Source organism: Aquarana catesbeiana, linkage group LG07 (genome assembly GCF_042186555.1).
Source record: "Aquarana catesbeiana isolate 2022-GZ linkage group LG07, ASM4218655v1, whole genome shotgun sequence".
NCBI lineage: Eukaryota > Metazoa > Chordata > Amphibia > Anura > Ranidae > Aquarana > Aquarana catesbeiana.
In genome coordinates, this window is record NC_133330.1 from 1799283 (window position 1) to 1823817 (window position 24535).

Below are 24535 nucleotides of genomic sequence, written 5' to 3' on the forward strand. Positions count from 1 at the left end.
AGGGTGTAGTGTAGGGTGCAGTAGGGTGTAGGGTAGGGTGTAGGGTAGGGTACAGTAGGGTGTAGTGTAGGGTGCAATGTAGGGTGTAGTGTAGGGCACAGTAGGGTGTAGTGTTGGGTGTAGTGTAGGGTACAGTAGGGTGTAGTGTAGTGTGTAGTAGGGTGTAGTGTAGGGTGTAGTGTAGGGTACAGTAGGGTGTAGTGTAGGGTGTAGGTAGGGTACAGTAGGGTGTAGTGTAGTGTAGGGTGTAGTGTAGGGTGTAGTAGGGTACCGTAGGGTGTAGTGTGGGGTGTAGTGTAGGGTGTAGTGTAGGGTACAGTAGGGTGTAGTGTAGGGTGTAGTGTAGGGTACAGTAGGGTGTAGTGTAGGGTACAGTAGGGTGTAGTGTAGGGTGTAGTGTAGGGTGTAGTGTAGTGTAGGGTACAGTAGGGTGTAGTGTAGGGTGTAGTGTAGGGTGTAGTGTAGGGTACAGTAGGGTGTAGTGTAATGTGTAGTGTAGGGTGTAGTGTAGGGTACAGTAGGATGTAGTGTAATGTGTAGTGTGGGGTGTAGTGTAGGGTACAGTAGGGTGTAGTGCAGGGTGTAGTGTGGGGTGTAGGGTAAAGTAGGGTGTAGTAGGGTGTAGTAGGGTATAGTAGGGTGTAGTGTAGGGTGTAGTAGGGTACAGTAGGGTGTAGTGTAGTGTAGGGTGTAGTAGGGTACAGTAGGGTGTAGTGTAGGGTGTAGTGTGGGGTGTAGTGTAGGTTACAGTGTAGGGTGTAGTGTAGGGTACAGTAGGGTGTAGTGTAGGGTGCAGTGTAGGGTGTAGTGTGGGGTACAGTAGGGTGTAGTGTAGGGTACAGTAGGGTGTAGGGTGTAGTGTAGGGTACAGTAGGGTGTAGTGTAGGGTGTAGGGTAGGGTACAGTAGGGTATAGTGTAGGTTACAGTGTAGGGTGAAGTGTAGGGTACAGTAGGGTGTAGTGTAGGGTGCAGTGTAGGGTGTAGTGTAATGTAGGGTACAGTAGGGTGTAGTGTTGGGTGTAGTGTAGGGTGTAGTTTAGTGTAGGGTGTAGTAGGGTGTAGTGTAGGGTGTAGTGTAGGGTGTATTAGAGTGTAGTGTAGGGTGTAGTAGGGTGTAGTGTAGTGTAGGGTGTAGTAGGGTACAGTAGGGTGTAGTGTGGGGTGTAGTGTAGGGTACAGTAGGGAGTAGTGTAGGGTACAGTATGGTGTAGTGTAGGGTGTAGTGTAGGGTACAGTAGGGTGTAGTGTAATGTGTAGTGTGGGGTGTAGTGTAGGGTACAGTAGGGTGTAGTGTAGGGTGTAGTGCAGGGTGTAGTGTAGTGTAGTGTAGGGTACAGTAGGGTGTAGTGTGGGTGTAGTGTGGGGTGTAGGGTACAGTAGGGTATAGTGTGGGGTACAGTAGGGTGTAGTGTAGGGTGTAGTAGGGTGTAGTAGGGTATAGTAGGGTGTAGTGTAGGGTGTAGTAGGGTACAGTAGGGTGTAGTGTAGTGTAGGGTGTAGTAGGGTACAGTAGGGTGTAGTGTAGGGTGTAGTGTGGGGTGTAGTGTAGGGTAAAGTAGGGTGTAGTGTAGGGTGTAGTAGGGTGTAGTAGGGTATAGTAGGGTGTAGTGTAGTGTAGGGTGTAGTAGGGTACAGTAGGGTGTAGTGTAGTGTAGGGAGTAGTAGGGTACAGTAGGGTGTAGTGTAGTGTAGGGAGTAGTAGGGTACAGTAGGGTGTAGTGTAGTGTAGGGTGTAGTAGGGTACAGTAGAGTGTAGTGTAGGGTGTAGGGTACAGTAGGGTGTAGTGTAGGTTACAGTGTAGGGTGTAGTGTAGGGTACAGTAGGGTGTAGTGTAGGGTGCAGTGTAGGGTGTAGTTTAGGGTACAGTAGGGTGTAGTGTAGGGTACAGTAGGGTGTAATGTAGGGTGTAGTGTAGGGTGTAGTGCAGGGTGTAGTGTAGTGTAGGGTACAGTAGGGTGTAGTGTAGGGTGTAGTGTAGGGTACAGTAGGGTGTAGTGTAATGTGTAGTGTGGGGTGTAGTGTAGGGTACAGTAGGGTGTAGCGTAGGGTGTAGTGCAGGGTGTAGTGTAGTGTAGGGTACAGTAGGGTGTAGTGTAGGGTGTATTGTGGGTGTAGTGTGGGGTGTAGTGTAGGGTACAGTAGGGTGTAGTGTAGGGTACAGTAGGGTGTAGTGTAAGGTGTAGTAGGGTATAGTAGGGTGTAGTGTAGTGTAGGGTGTAGTAGAGTACAGTAGGGTGTAGTGTAGTGTAGGGTGTAGTAGGGCACAGTAGGGTGTAGTGTAGGGTGTAGTGTAGGGTACAGTAGGGTGTAGTGTAGGGTGTAGTTTAGGGCACAGTAGGGTGTAGTAGGGTGTAGTGTAGGTTGTAGTGTAGTGTAGGGTGTAGTAGGGTGAATGAATGAATGAATGAATGATTTGTAAAGCGCTGCAAATGCGAACTGAATCGCCTCAAGGCGCTGGATGCATTCTCTGATGTCAGCTTCTCAGAAAAGGAAGGTCTTTAGTTTCTTTCTGAAGGCCTGGTGGTTTTCTTCCATGCGGATGTTGGTTGGAAGAGCATTCCATAGTCGAGGTCCTTGGACTGTGAATCTTCGTTCTCCCTTTGCTTTGTAGCGGTATTTGGGAATGATGAGGAGGTTTTGGTTAGCTGATCGAAGACTGCGATTCGGTGTGTAGTGTTTTATTTTCTCGCGGAGATATGGTGGGGCGTTTCCTTGTACGCATTTGTGGGTGAGGCAGAGGGTCTTGAATGTGATCCGACTCTTCACGGTTAGCCAGTGTAGGCTCTTTAGGGAGGGGGAGATGGATTCCCAGGGTTTTTTTCCTGTTAACAGTCTTGCCGCCGTGTTTTGGATGAGTTGTAAGCGCACAAGCTGATATTGGGGTAGTCCTACGTAGAGCGAATTTGCGTAGTCGAGTCGGGAATTGATGATTGTTCCCACAACTGCCGCTTTGTCCTCTTCTGGGATGAAGGGGGATGAGTCTACATAGTTGGCAGAGGAGATGGTGGGATCCGCTCACCACTGATCCTATTTGTGCATCCATTGTCATTCCTGAGTCAAAAATGACTCCGAGACTCTTGGCTTTGGTGCTTGGGGAGATGGTCTGTCCAAGGATGGTGGGAGGTGTCCACGGAGTCTTTATTTTGGAATTTTTGTTGGCATGTAGGAGAAGAAGCTCTGTTTTTGATCCGTTAAGTTTGAGGGAGCTAGTGGACATCCAGTCATCTATTAAGGTGAGGCATTTCTGTAATTGCTGATGAAGGTCTTTTTGTCCATTGATGCGAAGGTAGAGTTGGGTGTCGTCTGCATATGAATGGAAGCAAAGATCGGTTTTCCTGATGATATTGAGAAGTGGGCGGATGTATATGTTGAATAGTACTGGTGACAAGGGTGATCCTTGAGGGACTCCGCAGGAGACTGCCCGGGTTTCCGAGGTGAATGTTCCTAGTTTCACTGTCTGGGAGCGATTCTCTAAGAAGGATGTAAACCATTTTAGAGCAGAACCTGTAGCTCCTGCTACTTCAGCGAGGCAGACAAGTAAAGTATTGTGGTCCACTGTATCGAATGCTGCGCTGAGGTCTAACAGTACCAGGAGACTCTGTTCTCCGTCGTCTGCTGCTTCAAGGGCGTCGTCCCATATTTTGAGAAGTGCTGTTTCTGTGCCATGGCCTGGGTGGAAGCCTGATTGCAGAGGGTCCAGGAGGAGGTGTGTGTCCAGGTGGTGTTGTAGCTGCTGTACTACTGCTTTTTCCATGATCTTGGAGATGGCGTTGAGGCTAGTTATTGGTCTGCGGCAGTTAGGGTTGAGATTGGCTTTCTTAGGGTGTAGTAGGGTGTAGTGTAGGGTGTAGTGTGGGGTGTAGTGTAGGGTACAGTAGGGTGTAGTGTAGGGTGTAGTGTGGGTTGTAGTGTAGGGTGTAGGGTACAGTAGGGTGTAGTGTAGTGTAGGGTACAGTAGGGTGTATTGTAGGGTACAGTAGGGTGTAGTGTAGTGTGTAGTATAGGGTGTAGTGTAGGGTGCAGTGTGGGGTGTAGTGTAGGGTACAGTAGGGTGTAATGTAGGGTGTAGTGTAGGGTGTAGTGCAGGGTGTAATGTAGGGTGTAGTGTAGTGTAGGGTGTAGTGTAGTGTAGGGTGTAGTGTAGGGTACAGTAGGGTGTAGTAGGGTACAGTAGGGTGTAGTGTAGGGTGTAGTGTAGTGTGTAGTGTAGGGTGTAGTAGGGTACAGTAGGGTGTAGTGTAGGGTGTAGTGTAGGGTGTAGTAGGGTACAGTAGGGTGTAGTGTAGGGTGTAGTGTAGGGTACAGTAGGGTGTAGTGTAGGGTGTAGTGTAGGGTACAGTAGGGTGTAGTAGGGTAAAGTGGGGTGTAGTGTAGGGTGTAGTGTAGTGTAGGGTGTAGGGTAGTGTAGGGTGTAGTGTAGGGTGTAGTGTAGGGTGTAGTGTAGGGTACAGTAGGGTGTAGTGTAGGATACAGTAGAGTGTAGTAGGGGAGAGGAGGGTGTGGTAGGGTGTAGTGTAGGGTGTAGTAGGGTGTAGTGTAGGGTGTAGTGTAGGGTGTAGTAGGGTGTAGTGTAGGGTGTAGTAGGGTGTAGTGTAGGGTGTAGTAGAGTGTATGTAGGGTGTAGTAGGGTACAGTAGGGTGTAGTGTAGGGTGTAGTAGGGTATAGTGTAGGGTGTAGTGTAGTGTAGGGTGTAGTGTAGGGTGTAGTAGGGTGTAGTGTAGGGTACAGTGGGGTGTAGTGTAGGGTGTAGTGTAGGTACAGTAGAGTGTAGTGTAGGGTTTAGTGTAGTGTAGGGTACAGTAGGGTGCAGTGTAGGGTGCAGTGTAGGGTGTAGTGTAGGGTACAGTAGGGTGTAGTAGGGTACAGTAGGGTACAGTAGGGTGTAGTGTAGTGTGTAGTGTAGGGTGTAGTGTAGTGTGTAGTGTAGGGTACAGTAGGGTGTAGAGTAGGGTGTAGTGTAGGGTGTAGTGTAGTGTAGGTTGTAGTGTAGGATGTAGTAGGGTATAGTGTAAGGTGTAGTGTAGTGTAGGGTGTAGTGTAGGGTGTAGTGTAGGGTGTAGTGTAGGGTGTAGTGTAGGGTACAGTGGGGTGTAGTGTAGTGTAGGGTGTAGTGTAGGGTGTAGTGTAGTGTAGGGTGTAGTGTAGGGTACAGTAGGGTGTAGTGTAGGGTGTAGTGTAGGGTGTAGTGTAGGGTACAGTAGGGTGTAGTGTAGGGTACAGTAGGGTGTAGTGTAGGGTGTAGTGTAGGGTACAGTAGGGTGTAGTGTAGGGTGTAGTGTAGTATAGGGTGTAGGGTGTAGTGTAGTGTAGGGTGTAGTGTAGTGTGTAGTGTAGGGTTCAGTAGGGTGTAGTGTAGGGTGTAGTGTAGGGTACAGTAGGGTGTAGTGTAGTGTAGGGTGTAGTGTAGGGTGTAGTGTAGGGTACAGTGTAGGGTGTAGTGTAGTGTAGGGTGTAGTGTATGGTGTAGGGTGTAGGGTGTAGTGTAGGGTGTATTGTAGGGTGTAGTGTAGCTTGTAGTGTAGGGTGTAGTGTAGGGTACAGTAGGGTGTAGTGTAGGGTGTAGTGTAGGGTACAGTGTAGGGTGTAGTGTAGTGTAGGGTGTAGTGTATTGTGTAGTGTAGGGTACAGTAGGGTGTAGTGTAGGGTGTATTGTAGGGTGTAGTGTAGGGTATAGTGTAGGGTGTAGTGTAGGGTGTATTGTAGGGTGTATTGTAGTGTGTAGTGTAGGGTGTAGTGTAGTAGGGTGTAGTGTAGGGTGTAGTAGGGTGTAGTGTAGGGTACAGTAGGGTGTAGTGTAGGGTGTAGTGTAGTGTAAGGTACAGTAGGGTGTAGTAGGGTACAGTAGGGTGTAGTGTAGGGTACAGTAGGGTGTAGTGTAGGGTGTAGTGTAGAGTGTAGTGTAGGGTACAGTAGGGTGTAGTAGGGTGTCGTGTAGGGTACAGTAGGGTGTAGTGTAGGGTGTAGTGTAGGGTGTAGTGTAGGGTGTAGTAGGGCGTAGTGTAGGGTGTAGTGTAGGGTGTAGTAGGGTACAGTAGGGTGTAGTGTAGGGTGTAGTGTAGTGTAAGGCACAGTAGGGTGTAGTGTAGGGTACAATAGGGTGTAGTGTAGGGTACAGTAGGGTGTAGTGTAGGGTGTAGTGTAGTGTAAGGCAAAGTAGGGTGTAGTGTAGGGTACAGTAGGGTGTAGTAGGGTACAGTAGGGTGTAGTTGGGTGTAGTGTAGTGTAGGGTACAGTAGGGTGTAGTGTAGGGTACAGTAGGGTGTAGTGTAGGGTACAGTAGGGTGTAGTGTAGGGTGTAGTAGGGTGTAGTGTAGGGTGTAGTGTAGTGTACAGTAGGGTGTAGTGTAGGGTACAGTAGGGTGTAGTGTAGGGTGTAGTAGGGTGTAGTGTAGGGTACAGTAGGGTGTAGTGTAGGGTACAGTAGGGTGTAGTGTAGGGTACAGTAGGGTGTAGTTGGGTGTAGTGTAGTGTAGGGTGTAGTAGGGTACAGTAGGGTGTAGTGTAGTGTAGGGTGTAGTAGGGTACAGTAGGGTGTAGTAGGGTACAATAGGGTGTAGTAGGGTGTAGTGTAGGGTACAGTAGGGTGTAGTAGGGTGTAGTGTAGGGTGTAGTGTAGGGTACAGTAGGGTGTAGTGTAGGGTGTAGTGTAGTGTAAGGTACAGTAGGGTGTAGTAGGGTACAGTAGGGTGTAGTTGGGTGTAGTGTAGTGTAGGGTGTAGTAGGGTTCAGTAGGGTGTAGTAGGGTGTAGTGTAGTGTAGGGTGTAGTAGGGTACAGTAGGGTGTAGTAGGGTACAATAGGGTGTAGTAGGGTGTAGTGTAGGGTACAGTAGGGTGTAGTAGGGTGTAGTGTAGGGTGTAGTGTAGGGTACAGTAGGGTGTAGTGTAGGGTGTAGTGTAGTGTAAGGTACAGTAGGGTGTAGTAGGGTACAGTAGGGTGTAGTAAGGTGTAGTGTAGGGTACAGTAGGGTGTAGTGTAGGGTGTAGTGTAGGGTACAGTAGGGTGTAGTAAGGTGTAGTGTAGGGTACAGTAGGGTGTAGTAAGGTGTAGTGTAGGGTACAGTAGGGTGTAGTGTAGGGTGTAGTGTAGTGTAAGGTACAGTAGGGTGTAGTAGGGTACAGTAGGGTGTAGTAAGGTGTAGTGTAGGGTACAGTAGGGTGTAGTGTAGGGTGTAGTGTAGGGTACAGTAGGGTGTAGTAAGGTGTAGTGTAAGGTTCTTTAAACTGTTTTCCATGATTTCTGCATGTTGCTCGGGTATCAGGTGGAGGTTGGGGCGCCTTCTATAGGTAACTATTGAGGTTGAGGTGTGAACTGAAGCATGACTTTGCTTTAATATATATATCGATCGATCTGTTCTCATGTATATAGAGAATATGATTTGGATAGGACATAGCAGACTATCTGCGTTTTTAGGAACCGCCTGTAACTTCTGACACCCCCGGGCCATCAATTTTCTGCCCCCCCAGAAATCTCACACTAGGCGTCTCTGTGGCCCCGCTCAGCCTTCTGGGGCCCTTTGGCTCTATAAAAGATAGAATCAATAGCGGGAGGATGAGATTGGCGCTCTCGGAGTCTCGCAACGCTGGGTGGAAGGCGGGAGTCTGGCCGATTGAAGTCGAGAGGCCGATTGGCAGCTTTGCTGGAGGCTGAGCGCAGGCCTGATACATTATTAACGAGAGAGAGAAGAGGAAGACGGTCAGATGGTGGATGGGGGGGAGGGGGTGCAGACAATCATTAAACATTCCGTGTCTTCTCCAGCTGTACAGCCAACCGATCCGCTGAAACCGCCACACCGCGCCACGGCTCCGGGCCGCCATTTCTCCAACACCGCCGATAAATCAAATCCCAACCCCCGTCATTAACTCTGCACTCCGGGCATACAGCTAAAAAAACAGACGAAGGAGCCGTTCTACCTACCTAAGGATTTGTATTTCCATCCAGTCCTGAGATTTACACAGCTCTGATACATAGCACAGCCCCGTCTAGCAGGGGGAGGAGACCGGATTTTTCTCTGCTGCAGTTCTGTAACACTTACAGGTCTTGTCCCTCCCCCAGCCTGTGATTGAAAGAAAAAGCAGCAGAATGATCTCTCTGTCACTCTGCCCTCTCCTTCTATCAGCATGCCCCCTTTTAGCAGATGAGCACTGCAACCCCCCTGACTACTTCCCCTTTGGGTCCAAATCAAGTCCTTCCTTCCTTCCTTCCTTCCTTCCTTCCTTCCTTCCTTCCTCTCTCCCTTCCTTTCCTTCCTTCCTTCCTTCCTTCCTTCCTTCCTTCCTTCCTTCCTTCCTTCCTTCCTTCCTTCCTTCCTCTCTCCCTTCCTTCCTTCCTTCCTCCTTTCCTTCCTCTCTCTCTTTCCTCCATCCTTCCTTCCTTCCTTCCTTCCTTCCTTCCTTCCTTCCTTCCTTCCTTCCTCCCTTCTTTCCCTCCTTCCTTCCTTCCTTCCTTCCTTCCCCTCCTTCCTTCCTTCCTTCCTTCCTTCCTTCCTTCCTTCCTTCCTTCCTTCCTCCCTTCCTTCCTTCCTTCCTTCCCCCTTCTTCCTTCCTTCCTCCCTTCCTTCCCTCCTTCCTTCCTTCCTTCCTCCTTTCCTTCCTCTCTCTCTTCCCTCCATCCTTCCTTCCTTCCTTCCTTCCTTCCTTCCTTCCTTCCTTCCTTCCTTCCTTCCTTCCTTCCTTCCCCCTCCTTCCTTCCTTCCTCCCTTCCTTCCCTCCTTCCTTCCTTCCTTCCCCTCCTCCCTACTTCCTTCCTTCCCCCTTCCTTCCTTCCTTCCTTCCTTCCTTCCTTCCTTCCTTCCTTCCTTCCTTCCTTCCTTCCTTCCTTCCTTCCTTCCTTCCTTCCTTCCTTCCTTCCTTCCTTCCTTCCTCCCTCCCTCCCTTCCTTCCTTCCTTCCTTCCTTCCTCCCTCTCTCTTCTTTCCTTCCCTCCCTCTCTTCCTTCCTCCCTCCCTCCCTCCCTTCCTTCCAGCTTACATGGCTGCCCTTCCTTCTAAGGGATGAGGGGAAGTTCCTCCCCTCGGGTTCCTCTGATCTCATATCCCTCAAGGTAACCAACCCAAAGATCTACTCTGGCCACGTGTCCATATTAGGTCAATGATGTCATCAGCATCCTGCCCCATTGTGTACATTAGCAGGATGGCAGGAAATCTTCCGTCCCAGAATGGCATCTCACATCTGGGTTCAGATCAAGTTATGTTTGGACCGGACTCAAGCCTGAACCCAAGCCCCACACTAGTCCTCAGTAATGTATGGACCATACTGACCATACTGACCGCTCTCCTGCTACCTGTCCCTGATTTCGTTTACATTGAAGTAGAACTTGAGGCCAAAACTTTTTTTTCATGGATGGAGTAAGGGAGGGTTATAACCCCTGTCAGACTTTTTTTACCATCTGTGTCCCATTGGGGAGATTTTCCTCCATTTCTGTCTTATAGCCAAACAGGAAGTGAGAGGAAATTCCTGCAAATCTGGGGAATTCCTTGGGGCCTCCCCAGGTCACCAGAACTAGCGTCCCCATTGGAGGATTTCCCTTCTATTACTTTTCTGAGGATAACCCAAAATTTGGGATTTTCTTTCACTTTCAAAGATAATGATAAACGAGACAAATAGAGAAGGGGGATCTCCCTAACGGGGAAACAGACAGCAGTAAAAGCTGACAGGGGGTCTAATACCTCTCCACTCCATCCAAAATTTTTAAAAAGTTTTACCTTTAGTTATATTTTAGGATCAATGACAGTAGGGAGGTCTCCAGGTTTGCTATGGGGCCCCATGATCTGTAGTCATTCCCAGACCCTCAGCCTGGATTCACATTCTTATAACCCAACCCCCGTGACTTCAGAGTCTCCTGCTGGTTCATGTACTGGTGAGCTGAAGCCAAGTTCTGCTTTTATCTTCTCTTTATAACAACAGCCGGGAAAATGGACAACTGGTCAACAGGCAGAGTCCAAACTAGTCAATGGGCCAAATTTGGCCAACAGGCCAAACTGACCAACAGAGTCCAAACTGGTCAATGGGCCAAACTGGTCAACAGGCAGAGTCTAAATTGGTCAACAGGCAGAGTCCAAACTGGTCAATAGGCAAAGTCCAAACTGATCAACAGGCAGAGTCCAAACTGGTTATTGGTCCAAACTGGTCAATAGGCACAATCTGCTCAGCAGATGGAGCATGAAGTGGTGTGTACCTACCTTCTTCCCGGGAGATCTGCATGAAGGACTCCACCCCCTTCTCTCCGTAGCTTCCCTCTGATGCCAATGTGGAGACATAGTTCCATCCCATCGCCTTCACAATGTCCACCATAGCCTGGGCCTGGAAGGAGTCTGGTGGAACCACTCTAGAGAAGAAATCGTATCGGCGGTCATCACTTAGCTCTGGAGCCGTGGAGCCATAACTGATCTGCGGGATCTGCAGAAGAAACAAAGAAATATAATGACTGAAAGGAACGACTATGGGTTTCCAGCAAGCGCCCATTGTGGGCTGCCATTGTAGAGTTTACCCAAAACCAACCCATTCCCACCATAACAGCTTATCATGACTTCATACCATACGCTCCTCCTAGCCTGTCACTAGATGTTATACCTCCATGGATGGAAGGAAATATTTATAAAGTAGAGAATGTGATTTCCACCAAACATTCTCTGGTGGTGAATCATTCGATGTCATTTATATATCAAGAAGATTCCACTTTGTTTTCTCTGTGTTTGAAACCCGCCCTGAGAAATGCCATACAGCCATCACTAAGTGGACAATTGTCACATCATGGCAGGAAGTGCCTCAACAAAGACCTTCATGGCGGGATCGCCGAGGGATTATTTTAATGAATGCTGAAAATTAAAGAAGATTAAAATAGATTTCTGAAACAACTTGATCATGTTGAATCTTCTATGAGGTTCTATTGATGGTATTTCCATGGACTTTATCCGGCAGGACGCCGTGTATGATGGCGAGTTATCTGTCACCTTCCTGTGACACTCCTACTGACACTTCGGCGTCCAGGGCCAATGATTCTTCCATTCAAGTCGGCTGGAGGGGGGAGGGGGGGCAGAGTTGCCACCTCATCCCTTTACACCCGGAACACATATGAATTATTTGGGTTCTGAGGGTAATGTAATGCAGATAAGACACCAAGAGAGTTTAATTACCACCTTAACCAGCCTCAGAATCTGAGTAATTCATATGTGTTCAGGTTTAAAGGGAAGAGGTGGCAACTCTGGGGGGGAGGCTAAAACTGTCTGAGCATCATCACCATCTGTCCGGGCGTGGTGCTCCTGGCCGCCATGGCCATCGGACAGAATTTTCTTGTGATCCTAATCTCCCCTCCGCCTGATTCTGATTGGTCCTTACTTTTTCCGGGGGGAGATGAGGCATTTTATCCGGCTTCAGATAATGAGAAAAGTGTAACCATCACCGGCTAATATGTCCCAATGATGCCGCCGGTGACACCGAGCTTATAATTAATGCAAATATCCCGCCACAGGCCGCCCCCACTCCGCTCTTTTCCTCACCATCCCGCAGATTAACCCTTGAGGCACCAAGGCGGCCCGAAACCACCCCGACCAGGAGGAACTACCCCAATCAGGAGGAGCCACCTCGACCAAAAGGAACCACCCCGACCAGGAGGAACCACCCCGATCAGGAGGAACTACCCCAATCAGGAGGAGCCACCTCGACCAAAAGGAACCACCCCGACCAGGAGGAACCACCCCGATCAGGAGGAACTACCCCAATCAGGAGGAGCCACCTCGACCAAAAGGAACCACCCCGACCAGGAGGAACCACCCCGATCAGGAGGAACTACCCCAATCAGGAGGAGCCACCTCGACCAAAAGGAACCACCCCGACCAGGAGGAACCACCCCGATCAGGAGGAACTACCCCAATCAGGAGGAGCCACCTCGACCAAAAGGAACCACCCCGACCAGGAGGAACCACCCCGATCAGGAGGAACTACCCCAATCAGGAGGAGCCACCTCGACCAAAAGGAACCACCCCGACCAGGAGGAACCACCCCAATCAGGAGGAGCCACCTCGACCAAAAGGAACCACCCCGACCAGGAGGAACCACCCCGATCAGGAGGAACTACCCCAATCAGGAGGAGCCACCTCGACCAAAAGGAACCACCCCGACCAGGAGGAACCACCCCGATCAGGAGGAACTACCCCAATCAGGAGGAGCCACCTCGACCAAAAGGAACCACCCCGACCAGGAGGAACCACCCCGATCAGGAGGAACTACCCCAATCAGGAGGAGCCACCTCGACCAAAAGGAACCACCCCGACCAGGAGGAACCACCCCGATCAGGAGGAACTACCCCAATCAGGAGGAGCCACCTCGACCAAAAGGAACCACCCCGACTAGGAGGAACTACCCCAATCAGGAGGAGCCACCTCGACCAAAAGGAACCACCCCGACCAGGAGGAACCACCCCGATCAGGAGGAACTACCCCAATCAGGAGGAGCCACCTCGACCAAAAGGAACCACCCCGACCAGGAGGAACCACCCCGATCAGGAGGAACTACCCCAATCAGGAGGAGCCACCTCGACCAAAAGGAACCACCCCGACCAGGAGGAACCACCCCGATCAGGAGGAACTACCCCAATCAGGAGGAGCCACCTCGACCAAAAGGAACCACCCCGACTAGGAGGAACCACCCCGATCAGGAGGAACTACCCCAATCAGGAGGAGCCACCTCGACCAAAAGGAACCACCCCGACCAGGAGGAACCACCCCGATCAGGAGGAACTACCCCAATCAGGAGGAGCCACCCCGACCAGAAAGAACCACCCCGATCAGGAGGAACTACCCCGACCAGGAGGAACCACACCGATTAGGAGGAACCACCCTGACCAGGAGGAACTACCCTGATCAGGAGGAACCACCCCGACCGGAAGGAACCACCCCGATTAGGAGGAACCACCCCGATCAGGAGGAACTACCCCGACCAGGAGGAACCACCGCGATTAGGAGGAACCACCCCGACCAGGAGGAACTAACCCGATCAGAAGGAACCACCCCACCAGAAGGAACCACCCTAATTAGGAGGAACCACCCCGATCAGGAGGAACTACCCCGACCAGGAGGAACCACCCCGATTAAGAGGAACCATCCAGATCAGGAGGAACTACCCCGATCAGAAGGAACCACCCCGACCAGGAGGAACCACGCCGATCAGGAGGAACCACCCCGACCAGGAGGAACCACCCCGATCAGGAGGAACCACCCTGATCAGGAGGAACCACCCCGACCAGGAGGAACCACCCCGACCAGGAGGAACTACCCAGATCAGGAGGAACCACCCCGACCAGGAGGAACCATCCCGATCAGGAGGAACCACCCCGACCAGGAGGAACCACGCTGATCAGGAGGAACCAACCTGATCAGGAGGAACCACCCCGACCAGGAGGAACCACCCTGATCAGGAGGAACCACCCCGACCAGGAGGAACCAGCTCGACCAAAAGGAACCACCCCGATTAGGAGGAGCCACCCCGGTCAGGAGGAACTACCCCAATCAGGAGGAACCACCCCGACCAGAAAGAACCACCCCGATCAGGAGGAACTACCCCGACCAGGAGGAACCACCCCGATTAAGAGGAACCACCCCGACCAGGAGGAACTACCCTGATCAGGAGGAACTACCCCGACCGGAAGGAACAACCCCGATTAGGAGGAACCACACCGATCAGGAGGAACTACCCCGACCAGGAGGAACCACCGCGATTAGGAGGAACCACCCCGACCAGGAGGAACTACCCCGATCAGGAGGAACCACCCCACCAGAAGGAACCACCCTGATTAGGAGGAACCACCCCGATCAGCAGGAACTACCCCGACCAGGAGGAACCACCCCGATTAGGAGGAACCATCCAGACCAGGAGGAACTACCCCGATCAGAAGGAACCACCCCGACCAGGAGGAACCACGCCGATCAGGAGGAACCACCCCGACCAGGAGGAACCACCCCGATCAGGAGGAACCACCCCGACCAGGAGGAACCACCCCGACCAGGAGGAACTGCCCAGATCAGGAGGAACCACCCCGACCAGGAGGAACCATCCTGATCACGAGGAACCACCCCAACCAGGAGGAACCACCCTGATCAGGAGGAACCACCCCGATCAGGAGGAACCACCCCGATCAGGAGGAACCACCCCGACCAGGAGGAACCACCCCGACCAGGTGGAACCACCCTGATCAGCAGGAACCACCCCAGAGATAGGAAGGAAGACACAGAGATACTTTGTTGTGATATAATTATAATATTTGGATGGGATATCATCGTATTTATTTCTTATCATCGGATTGTGGAAGATTCGGGTCGCTCTTCAGGTCTCACGCACATCGGGCTCTTCTAAATTCTTTCCTCTCGATAGGAGAAAAGCGCGTCTCAAGCCGCGTTCTTCAAACACATTCAGGCGTGTCAAATGTTACGGTGTTTATTCATTTAATTGTCTAGATAGTCATTTATTCTGACCATTGAAATGAATAAACGTTTGATCATTCACATGCTTTTAGGCGCATCAAAGGTTTTTTTCTGCCCAAACGTTCCTCTCCTGTACGCGATTTTGATGCGGTCAGATTTCTGCCTCAAAACCTCCTCTAAACACTTATAGTCAGTGCTGCAGGGGGAGGCAGAAGAGGATCGGTGTCTGTACAGCCGGCCCTCTCGCTCACCAGGTGCCCGGGCCCCCCTTTTGAACAGATGGGGCCCGGGGCCCAGTACAGGAGGGCTGGCTGTACCGGCCTATCAGCGGCCCTGTTGCAGGGACACACAGACTATCATGGAGGGGCATTTAGGGGCAGAGAAAGAAATGGGCAACTGACAGCTGCATTGTGCGTTTATTTAAGCGTCTTTTGCCGATTTGTTTTCAGCGCCAAAGTTGTGTTTGATGAATTTTTTCAGCGCTGAACGTTACTTTGTATTTATTGTTTATTATGAAAGGATCTCACTGACCGTATTACCGCGCCCCACCCCTGTGATGTCATCGCACTGCGTCTGGGATAATGATCACATTTCTGGACATTCCTCAGGAATAACTTCACACGACGGCTTCCATGAAAAGCATCGAAACGCACGGCGTGGATAACGCGTTCCTGAGGCTCTGTGTGATGAATTCTTATGGCGTCTGACCGTGTTTTCTACATATTGCGCCATGTTTTATGATTTTGATTGGCCCTTCCAGAATCCCGCCAGAGAATAAACACCTTTCTGAGTCTTTGATGGATCTTTATTGTTCTCCGGCGCTGATGACTAACAAAGTAAATCCAGAACAAGCCGAGTTCAAAGAGAAGATACAAAGGGGAGAAAACAAACGCCGGTACTGAGATTCATTCTCAACGCATTTCATCCCAACCTGAATGTGAGGCAAACCTAATAAATGATTGAAGCTCCGTATTCATTAAAGTGTCTGTAATCCCCCCATATCCCCCGTGCAGTGACTACCCTCAGGTGATACACAGAGGTGATACCAATCCTTCTACATAAGTTGTACCTGATTATCTGCTGTCTTCTCTTCTCTACATCCATTCAAAGTGCAGAATTTATACAGCTTGTCTGAGATGTCAGAAAAAAAGGGGGCAGAGAGCTCAAGTTACACTCTACAGAGCTCAGTGAGATCTGATTGGAGGGAAGGGACCCCCCCTTCACACAGCCTGTCAATCACAGGCTGTGTGCTGGAGCTCCCTCCCCTGTCACCTTTTATCTCTTGGTGTCAGGAAAACTTGTCAGAAGTGGCTCATGCAGATAGCAGAGGAAGAGGGAGGGAAGGAGGAGGGAAGGGGGAGGAGTCTCATACAGATAGCAGAGGAAGGGGAAGGGAAGGGGGAGGAGTCTCATGCAGATAGCAGAGGAAGGGGAGGGGAGGGGAGGAGTATCATACAGATAGCAGAGGAAGGGGAGGGAAGGGGGAGGAGTCTCATGCAGATAGAGGAGGGAGGTGGGGGGAGTAGTCTCATGTAGAGAGCAGAAGAAGGGGGAGGGGAGGGGGAGGAGTCTCATGCAGACAGAGAAAGGAGGAGGGGGAGGGAAGGGGGAGGAGTCTCATACAGATAGTAGAGGAAGGGGGAGGGGAAGGAGTCTCATGCAGATAGCAGAGGGAGGTGGGGGGAGGGAAGGGGAGGAGTCTCATGCAGATAGCAGAGGAAGGGGGAGGGGAGGGGGAGGAGTCTCATGCAGATAGCAGGGGAAGGGGGAGTCGTCTCATGCAGATAGAGGAGGGAGGAGGGAAGGGGGAGGAGTCTCATGTAGATGGGGGAGAGGGGAGGAAAGGGGGAGGAGTCTCATGCAGATAGCAGAGGAAGGGGGAGGAGTCTCATGCAGATAGAGAAAGGAGGATGGAGGTGGGAGAGGGAGGGGGGAGGAGTCTCGTGCAGATAGAGGAAGGAGGAGGGAAGGGGGAGGAGTCGCATGCAGATGGGGGAGGGAGGAGGGAAGGGGGAGGAGTCTCATGCAGATAGCACAGGAAGGGGAGGGAAGGGGGAGGAGTCTCATGCAGATAGCAGAGGAAGGGGAGGGAAGGGGGAGGAGTCTCATGCAGATAGAGGAAGGAGGAGGGAAGGGGAGGAGTCTCATGCAGATGGGGAGGGGGAGGGAAGGGGGAGGAGTCTCGAGCAGACAGAAATGACACTTAGTGCTCTGGACAGAGAGAAGTACACACTTTGTTCAGATTTCATGTCTGAGGTTTACAATGTGTTTGAATGTGAATAATGTCAATTGTGGAATGTGACCCTGGCCGGTATCAGCCTATTGCAGCAGAGTTCTAACTGGGAGAGAAAGATGCAGCACAAAGAACCAATCAGCTCAGGTGCTGACAAGACATCAGAGTGACAGAGAGATGAGCTCCTTCACTGTCCAATCACAGACTGGGGGCGGGTCCATGACACCCTGTGCTGAGGACATCTAGTGGCGGAAAAGAAGGACTGCGGGAGACAACTCTGGATTGAAGGTGATTATTGCAGCAAAAGCTGTTTTTTTTTTTCAGCTTTAAAGTAGATTTGAAGCCGATCACTAAAATCTCTTCTAATCATTAAGATGGTAAATTAGAAGTATTCCTGCCAGGAGGAGAAGATTTGGTTTTGTTGGATCGGATTAAATTATACAATATGGCGTTTTTCCCCAGCGCTCCTCCGGTGACCTCGGACCGCCCTGTGGATTTGCGCTCCAATAGCGGCTCAGAGACGGGTTTGGTAAAAGCGACTCTCATGAGTTCTAAAAGTGACGCACCAGATTCGGGAACAAATTCTAGATGTATGTGAGATTGGCGCACATTGCGCCACTTTTATAACGCATGCGAGACACAAAACCGGTCTGCTCCAGTCTTCATGAATCGCTAGTCAGGCGACATTCACAGTCTGTGTGTCGGGAATAAAATCGCACAGAAACTCGCAGTCTTTAGCAGACACTGCGGCAGCGCCATTCATTTGTAATATAACCGGCATGCGCCTGCTCACACGTCTACTAAAGGGCGTTTCTGTGCGTCTTAGGAAAACGTGCGATTTTGTGCGGTCATTCCTGACATGGACAATACAATACGTTTCAGCGCGGTGCGATTTTGAAAAGGGGGTCAAGGACTTCTTTTGTGCATTGAAATGAATGAAGTCCCCGACACGCATTGCGCAGGAACGGGCGCGAAATGGAAAGGCGCAGTCTGATGCACACGATGTGAATGGAGCCTCGAGGTTTGCCTCATCCCCTTATCACACATCCACCGCCATGGAACTACAACTCCCAGCAGGTCTTATCTACAAGCATTCTGGATCTTTTTCCTCTATACAGCGGAGGCCCCTCACTGGTCACAAGAAATGGATGATTTTATTGGAGTTATTGGTTGGCGGGGGAGGGGATGGGGACGCGTAGCACTGGTGGGAGCTGCAGACATGGCTCCGCCCCCTGAGTGCCCCAGATATATAGGCTGCACATCTGTCACCGGTGGGAATCCTCCTGATGAAGGATGACGTCTGAGGATTCGGTGGGTTTTAATGCCCGTTTGGAGACACTAATCCGCGTCTCATGAGATGTGCCAGGGTCTGAATTCTGTACCGCCAGCACACAGAGAACGTGGCCCCTTCCTCATAGAACTACAGGTCAACAATGGGCCACAGAGCGCACCACGGCTCCACCAATGCCAGAGCTGTGAGTGGACAGTCCCAAAATATTTAGAGGTGTGGTCCCATAGGATGGGCATGGTGGGTGATCCCTGCATATTTAGAGGTGGGATCTTGTGAGGGCCAATTATAAGTTGGGCATGGTAGGAGGTCCCTGCATATTTAGAGGTGGGGTCTCGGCAGGACCAACCCATAAAGTGGGCATAGTGGGGGGTTCTAGCATATTTAGAGGTGGGGTCTGCGCAGGCCCAACCCATAAAATGGGCATAGTGGGTGTTCCCAGCATATTTAGAGGTGGCAGCACCAACCCATAAAGTGGGTGTCCCCTGCATATTTTGATGGGGTTTGGGCAGAACCAACTTATAAGATGGGCATAGTGGGTGGTCCCTGCATATTTCGAGGTGGGGTCTCGGCAGGCCCAACCCATAAAGTGGGAAGGGTGGGGGGTTCTAGCATATTTAGAGGTGGGGTCTGCGCAGGACCAACCAATAAATTGGGCACAGTGGGTGGTCCCTGCATATTTAGAGGTGGGGTCTGCTCAGGCCTAACCCATAAAGTGGGCATGGTGGGTGTTCCCAGCATATTTAGAGGTGGGGTCTGCGCAGGTCCAACCCATAAATTGGGCATAGTGGGTGGTCCCAGCATATTTAGAGGTGGGGTCTGCGCAGGACCAACCCATAAAGTGGGCATAGTGGGTGGTCCCTGCATATTTAGAGGTGGGGTCTATGCAGTCCCAACCCATAAAGTGGGCATAGTGGGTGGTCCCAGCATATTTAGAGGTGGGGTCTGCGCAGGACCAACCCATAAAGTGGGCATAGTGGGTGGTCCCAGCATATTTAGAGGTGGGGTCTGCTCAGGCCTAACCCATAAAGTGGGCATGGTGGGTGTTCCCAGCATATTTAGAGGTGGGGTCTGCGCAGGCCCAACCCATAAATTGGGCATAGTGGGTGGTCCCAGCATATTTAGAGGTGGGGTCTGTGCAGGCCCAACCCATAAAGTGGGCATAGTGGGTGGTCCCAGCATATTTAGAGGTGGGGTCTGCGCAGGACCAACCCATAAAGTGGGCATAGTGGGTGGTCCCTGCATATTTAGAGGTGGGGTCTGTGCAGGCCCAACCCATAAAGTGGGCATAGTGGGTGGTCCCAGCATATTTAGAGGTGGGATCTGGGCCCATAAAATGGGCATCATTTGGCCACCCCTATGAGAAAAGTGGGGCGAGTAGTACTGACATCTCCCGGATCTGATATATATAAATTGATGGAAAAGTAGTCACAGTAAACAATCAGAGGCCTCATCTATTCCGAGCCGCCTGTCACTTTATTCAGTGGAAACATGAAAGAAAAAGGCACGGGGATGCGGCGGTAGCTCGGTATTGTCTGCAGCGCGGGCGCCATTGATTTAAGTGATTTCCATGTCAGGGGGGTTAAGAGCGAACAAAGAACTCATCGTGAATGTTTAGAACCTGTAAAGTCCCAGCAGGAGATGATTATGACTCTACAGGTGTCCTCCGACTCCAGTCTAACGGTTAATGTTCCCCGCGCCCTCCTACAAATTGCCTTTTTGCCTTTCGGACGGCTTTTGAAGCGATCCGCGGAGAACAGTGTCCTTTGCCTGGCTGTGTCGGGGGAGCCATATTTCTTCATCAGTGTGAGGCTGAGGAACGCAGAGCAGAAGCAGAAATTGGAGATGGATAGGTCACCAGGTGCCGCCGCTCAGAATAGACGCCGTGCCGCCACCGCCAGCTGCATTTTACATTGTCTTCCTTTCTTCTACACCACATGTTCATCCACTGCTCAGTGCAAATGTATAGATCCTCATAAATGACCCCAACCAGATTCCATGGGCCAGAAGCAAGCGGGCCTAGGCAAGGGTCACATGGTCTCTGGGGATCAGAAGCATTGTGGGTGTTTGATGCCATTAGAGACTCCATTGTTTTCTATCATTGTCTAGGAGAGTTGCAGTGAGAAGGAAGCTGACCCTGAACATGTCATTAACATACATGGCTGTTCCCGTGTACATGGACACAAACTGACATAAAATCAAAGTTTGGAGTTAAAGTGAAAAGTAATAAATAGTCAATAACAGTTATCATTGAACTCCAGACTTTCTGCATACAAGATTCCACTACAGGGACAGTATATTCATCAAAATCAATTAATCGAGAAGGCAAAATAATAAGAGTTTGGGTTGTTTATAAGGGTGTGGTGGGCTTTAAATGGCTTCTGGTGGTTACAGAGGCTCCTTTCTACTATCCTGGACCTGTTCTTGCCCCATCCTTGGCTGAGAAGGTGAAGTTATATATTGAAGACATAGAGGGACCCTCACCTTTCATAGAGGGGGAAACTCCATAAAGTCATAGCCTAACACAGAGTCCCGACCTTATCCCAAATGAACACCTCTGGGATGAATTGGCTCACTGATGGTGGGATCTTCTAATCCATCATCAGTACCTGACCTTAATTCAAATGCTCCTTTGGTTGACTGGTACAAATTTCCACAGAGTGTCCTGCACACAGCCCGACCTCATCCCTACTAAACACCTCTGGGATGGATTGGTAGGCCAATGGTGAGCCAGATCTTCTCATCCAACCTTAATACCTGACCACACAAATGCTCCTTTAGCCGACTGGATAGAAATTCCCACAGACATACTCCAAAATTTTGTGGGAAGCCTTTCCAGAAGAGTAGAGCCAGCTCCATAAAGACATGGCGTTAAGCCGCGTACACACGGGCGGATTTTTCGACCAGACTGGTCCGACGGAACTAATCCATCTGACAATCCGACTGTGTGTGGGCTTCATCGGACCTTCGGCTGACTTTTTCTGTCAAAAATCAGACGGACTTTAGATTTGGAACATGTTTCAAATCTTTCCGACAGATTAGAGTCTGGTCGAAAAATCAGTTTGTCTGTATGATAGTCCGACGGACAAAAAAGGACACAAAGGCAGCTATTGGCTACTGGCTATGAACTTCCTTTCTTCTAGTCCCTTCGTACGTCATCATGTTCAGTCCAATGGACGACTAAAGTCCATTCGTTTGAAAGTCCATCGTAACTCCGTCGAAAGTCCGTCGGAAAGACCGTCAGACCTTTAAAGCTGAAAAGTCCGCTTGTGTGTACGCGGCATAACCAGTTTGGTGTGCAGGAATTCCAGTGTCCTGCACAGAGCCCTGACCTCATCCCTACTAAACACCTTTGGGATGGATTAGACCGCTGATTGAGAGCCAGGTCTTTTTTTTTTTTTGGTGCCCAATGTGGAGCCTAACATGTGAGCCAGGTCTTCTCATCCAACATCAGTACATGACCTCACAAATAGTACAAATTCCCACAGACACCCTCCAAAATCTTGTAGGAAACCTTCCCAGAAGACTGGAGGATAATGTAGCCACAAAAAGGGGCAATTCTATAAAGACATGGTGTGACCAGTTTGGTACAGAGCCCTGACCTCATCCCTACTGAGCACGTTTGGGATGGAATGCATTGTGAGATTATGAGCCAGGTCTTTTTCATCTATTATTAGTTCCTAACCTCAATGAGTTCAACTCAAAAAGGGGCAATTCTATAAAGACATGGTGTGACCAGTTTGATGTGGAGGAACTCCAGTGTCCTGTACAGAGCTCTGACCTCATCCCTACTGATCACCTGACCTCATCCCTACTGATCACCTGACCTCCTCCCTACTGATCTCCTGACCTCATCCCTACTGATCACCTGACCTCATCCCTACTGATCACCTGACCTCCTCCCTACTGATCACCTGACCTCCTCCCTACTGATCACCTGACCTCATCCCTACTGATGACCTGGCCTCATCCCTACTGATCACCTGACCTCATACCTACTGATCACCTGACCTCATCCCTACTGATCTCCTGACCTCCTCCCTACTGATCACCTGACCTTATCCCTACTGATCTCCTGACCTCCTCCCTACTGATCACCTGACCTCATCCCTACTGATCTCCTGACCTCATGCCTACTGATTACGTTTGGGATGGAATGCATTGTGAGATTATGAGCCAGGTCTTTTTTATCTATTATCGGTTCCTAACCTCAATGAGTTCAACTCAAATGAACTTTTGGTTGAATTGGGACAAATTTCCACAGAGTGTCCTACCCAGAACCTCAACCCTGCTGAATCACTTTGGGGTGAAATGCCAATAGTGAGCCAGGTCTTTTCTGGTGCCAAATGTGAGACCCAACATGAGAGCTAGGTCTTCTCATCCAACATCATTACCTGACCTCACAAATGGGTTCAAATTCCCACAGACACCCTCCAAAATCATCTCAGAAAAGTGGAGGCTGTTATAGTCAAAGAGGGGGCAACTCAATATTGATGGCCATGGTTTTCGAATGAAATGTCCAACAACCTCAGAGCCCTGACATTAACCTCACTGAACAGCTTTGGGATGGAATGCTTATGGTGAGTCAGGTCTTCTCATCCAACATCAGTACCTAACCTCAGAAATGGGCAAAAAGTCTCACAGACAGCCTTCCAAAATCATGTGTAAAGTCTTCCCAGAAGAGTGGCAGATGGTATAGCAATAAAACAGGCCAACTCCATATTGATGTCAGAAGCTGAGGATGATGGTCTGGGGCCATGGACTGTACATTAAGGAGAACGTATTTGTGACAGACCTAGCCGGGACAGAGGAGATGGTCTGGGGCCATGGACTGTACATTAAGGAGAACGTATTTGTGGCAGACCTAGCCGGGACAGAGGAGATGGTCTGGGGCCATGGACTGTACATTAAGGAGAACGTATTTGTGGCAGACCTAGCCGGGATAGAGGAGATGGTCTGGGGCCATGGACTGTACATTAAGGAGAACGTATTTGTGACAGACCTAGCCGGGACAGAGGAGACGGTCTGGGGCCATGGACTGTACATTAAGGAGAACGTATTTGTGACAGACCTAGCCGGGACAGAGGAGACGGTCTGGGGCCATGCACTGTACATTAAGGAGAACGTATTTGTGACAGACCTAGCCGGGACAGAGGAGATGGTCTGGGGCCATGGACTGTACATTAAGGAGAGCGTATTTGTGACAGACCTAGACGGGACAGAGGAGATGGTCTGGGGCCATGGACTGTACATTAAGGAGAACGTATTTGTGACAGACCTAGCCGGGACAGAAGAGATGGTCTGGGGCCATGGACTGTACATTAAGGAGAACGTATTTGTGACAGACCTAGCTGGGACAGAGGATGATGGTCTGGGGCCATGGACTGTACATTAAGGAGAACATATTTGTGACAGACCTAGCCAGGACAGAGGAGATGGTCTGGGGCCATGGACTGTACATTAAGGAGAACGTATTTGTGACAGACCTAGCCGGAACAGAGGAGATGGTCTGGGGCCATGGACTGTACATTAAGGAGAACGTATTTGTGACAGACCTAGCCGGGACAGAGGAGATGGTCTGGGGCCATGGACTGTACATTAAGGAGAACGTATTTGTGACAGACCTAGCCGGGACAGAGGAGATGGTCTGGGGCCATGGACTGTACATTAAGGAGAACATATTTGTGACAGACCTAGCCGGGACAGAGGATGATGGTCTGGGGCCATGGACTGTACATTAAGGAGAACGTATTTGTGACAGACCTAGCCGGGACAGAGGAGATGGTCTGGGGCCATGGTCTGTACATTAAGGAGAACGTATTTGTGACAGACCTAGCCGGGACAGAGGAGATGGTCTGGGGCCATGGTCTGTACATTAAGGAGAACGTATTTGTGACAGACCTAGCCGGGACAGAGGAGATGGTCTGGGGCCATGGTCTGTACATTAAGGAGAACGTATTTGTGACAGACCTAGCCGGGACAGAGGAGATGGTCTGGGGCCATGGACTGTACATTAAGGAGAACGTATTTGTGACAGACCTAGCCGGGACAGAGGATGATGGTCTGGGGCCATGGACTGTACATTAAGGAGAACGTATTTGTGACAGACCTAGCCGGGACAGAGGAGATGGTCTGGGGCCATGGACTGTACATTAAGGAGAACATATTTGTGACAGACCTAGCCGGGACAGAGGAGATGGTCTGGGGCCATGGTCTGTACATTAAGGAGAACGTATTTGTGACAGACCTAGCCGGGACAGAGGAGATGGTCTGGGGCCATGGACTGTACATTAAGGAGAACGTCTTTGTGACAGACCTAGCCGGGACAGAGGAGATGGTCTGGGGCCATGGTCTGTACATTAAGGAGAACGTATTTGTGACAGACCTAGCCGGGACAGAGGAGATGGTCTGGGGCCATGGTCTGTACATTAAGGAGAACGTATTTGTGACAGACCTAGCCGGGACAGAGGATGATGGTCTGGGGCCATGGACTGTACATTAAGGAGAACGTATTTGTGACAGACCTAGCCGGGACAGAGGAGATGGTCTGGGGCCATGGACTGTACATTAAGGAGAACGTATTTGTGACAGACCTAG

General features: G+C 50.5%; 1 protein-coding gene across 1 annotated transcript in view; it reads right to left on the minus strand.

Moving 5' to 3' along the window:
- Positions 1–24535, minus strand: part of GRM7 (glutamate metabotropic receptor 7) — a 578795-nt gene that overhangs the window by 356957 nt on the left and 197303 nt on the right. The window contains 1 exon segment of the mRNA XM_073591511.1: positions 10182–10398. Within this exon segment, the coding sequence (XP_073447612.1) occupies positions 10182–10398 (217 nt within the window).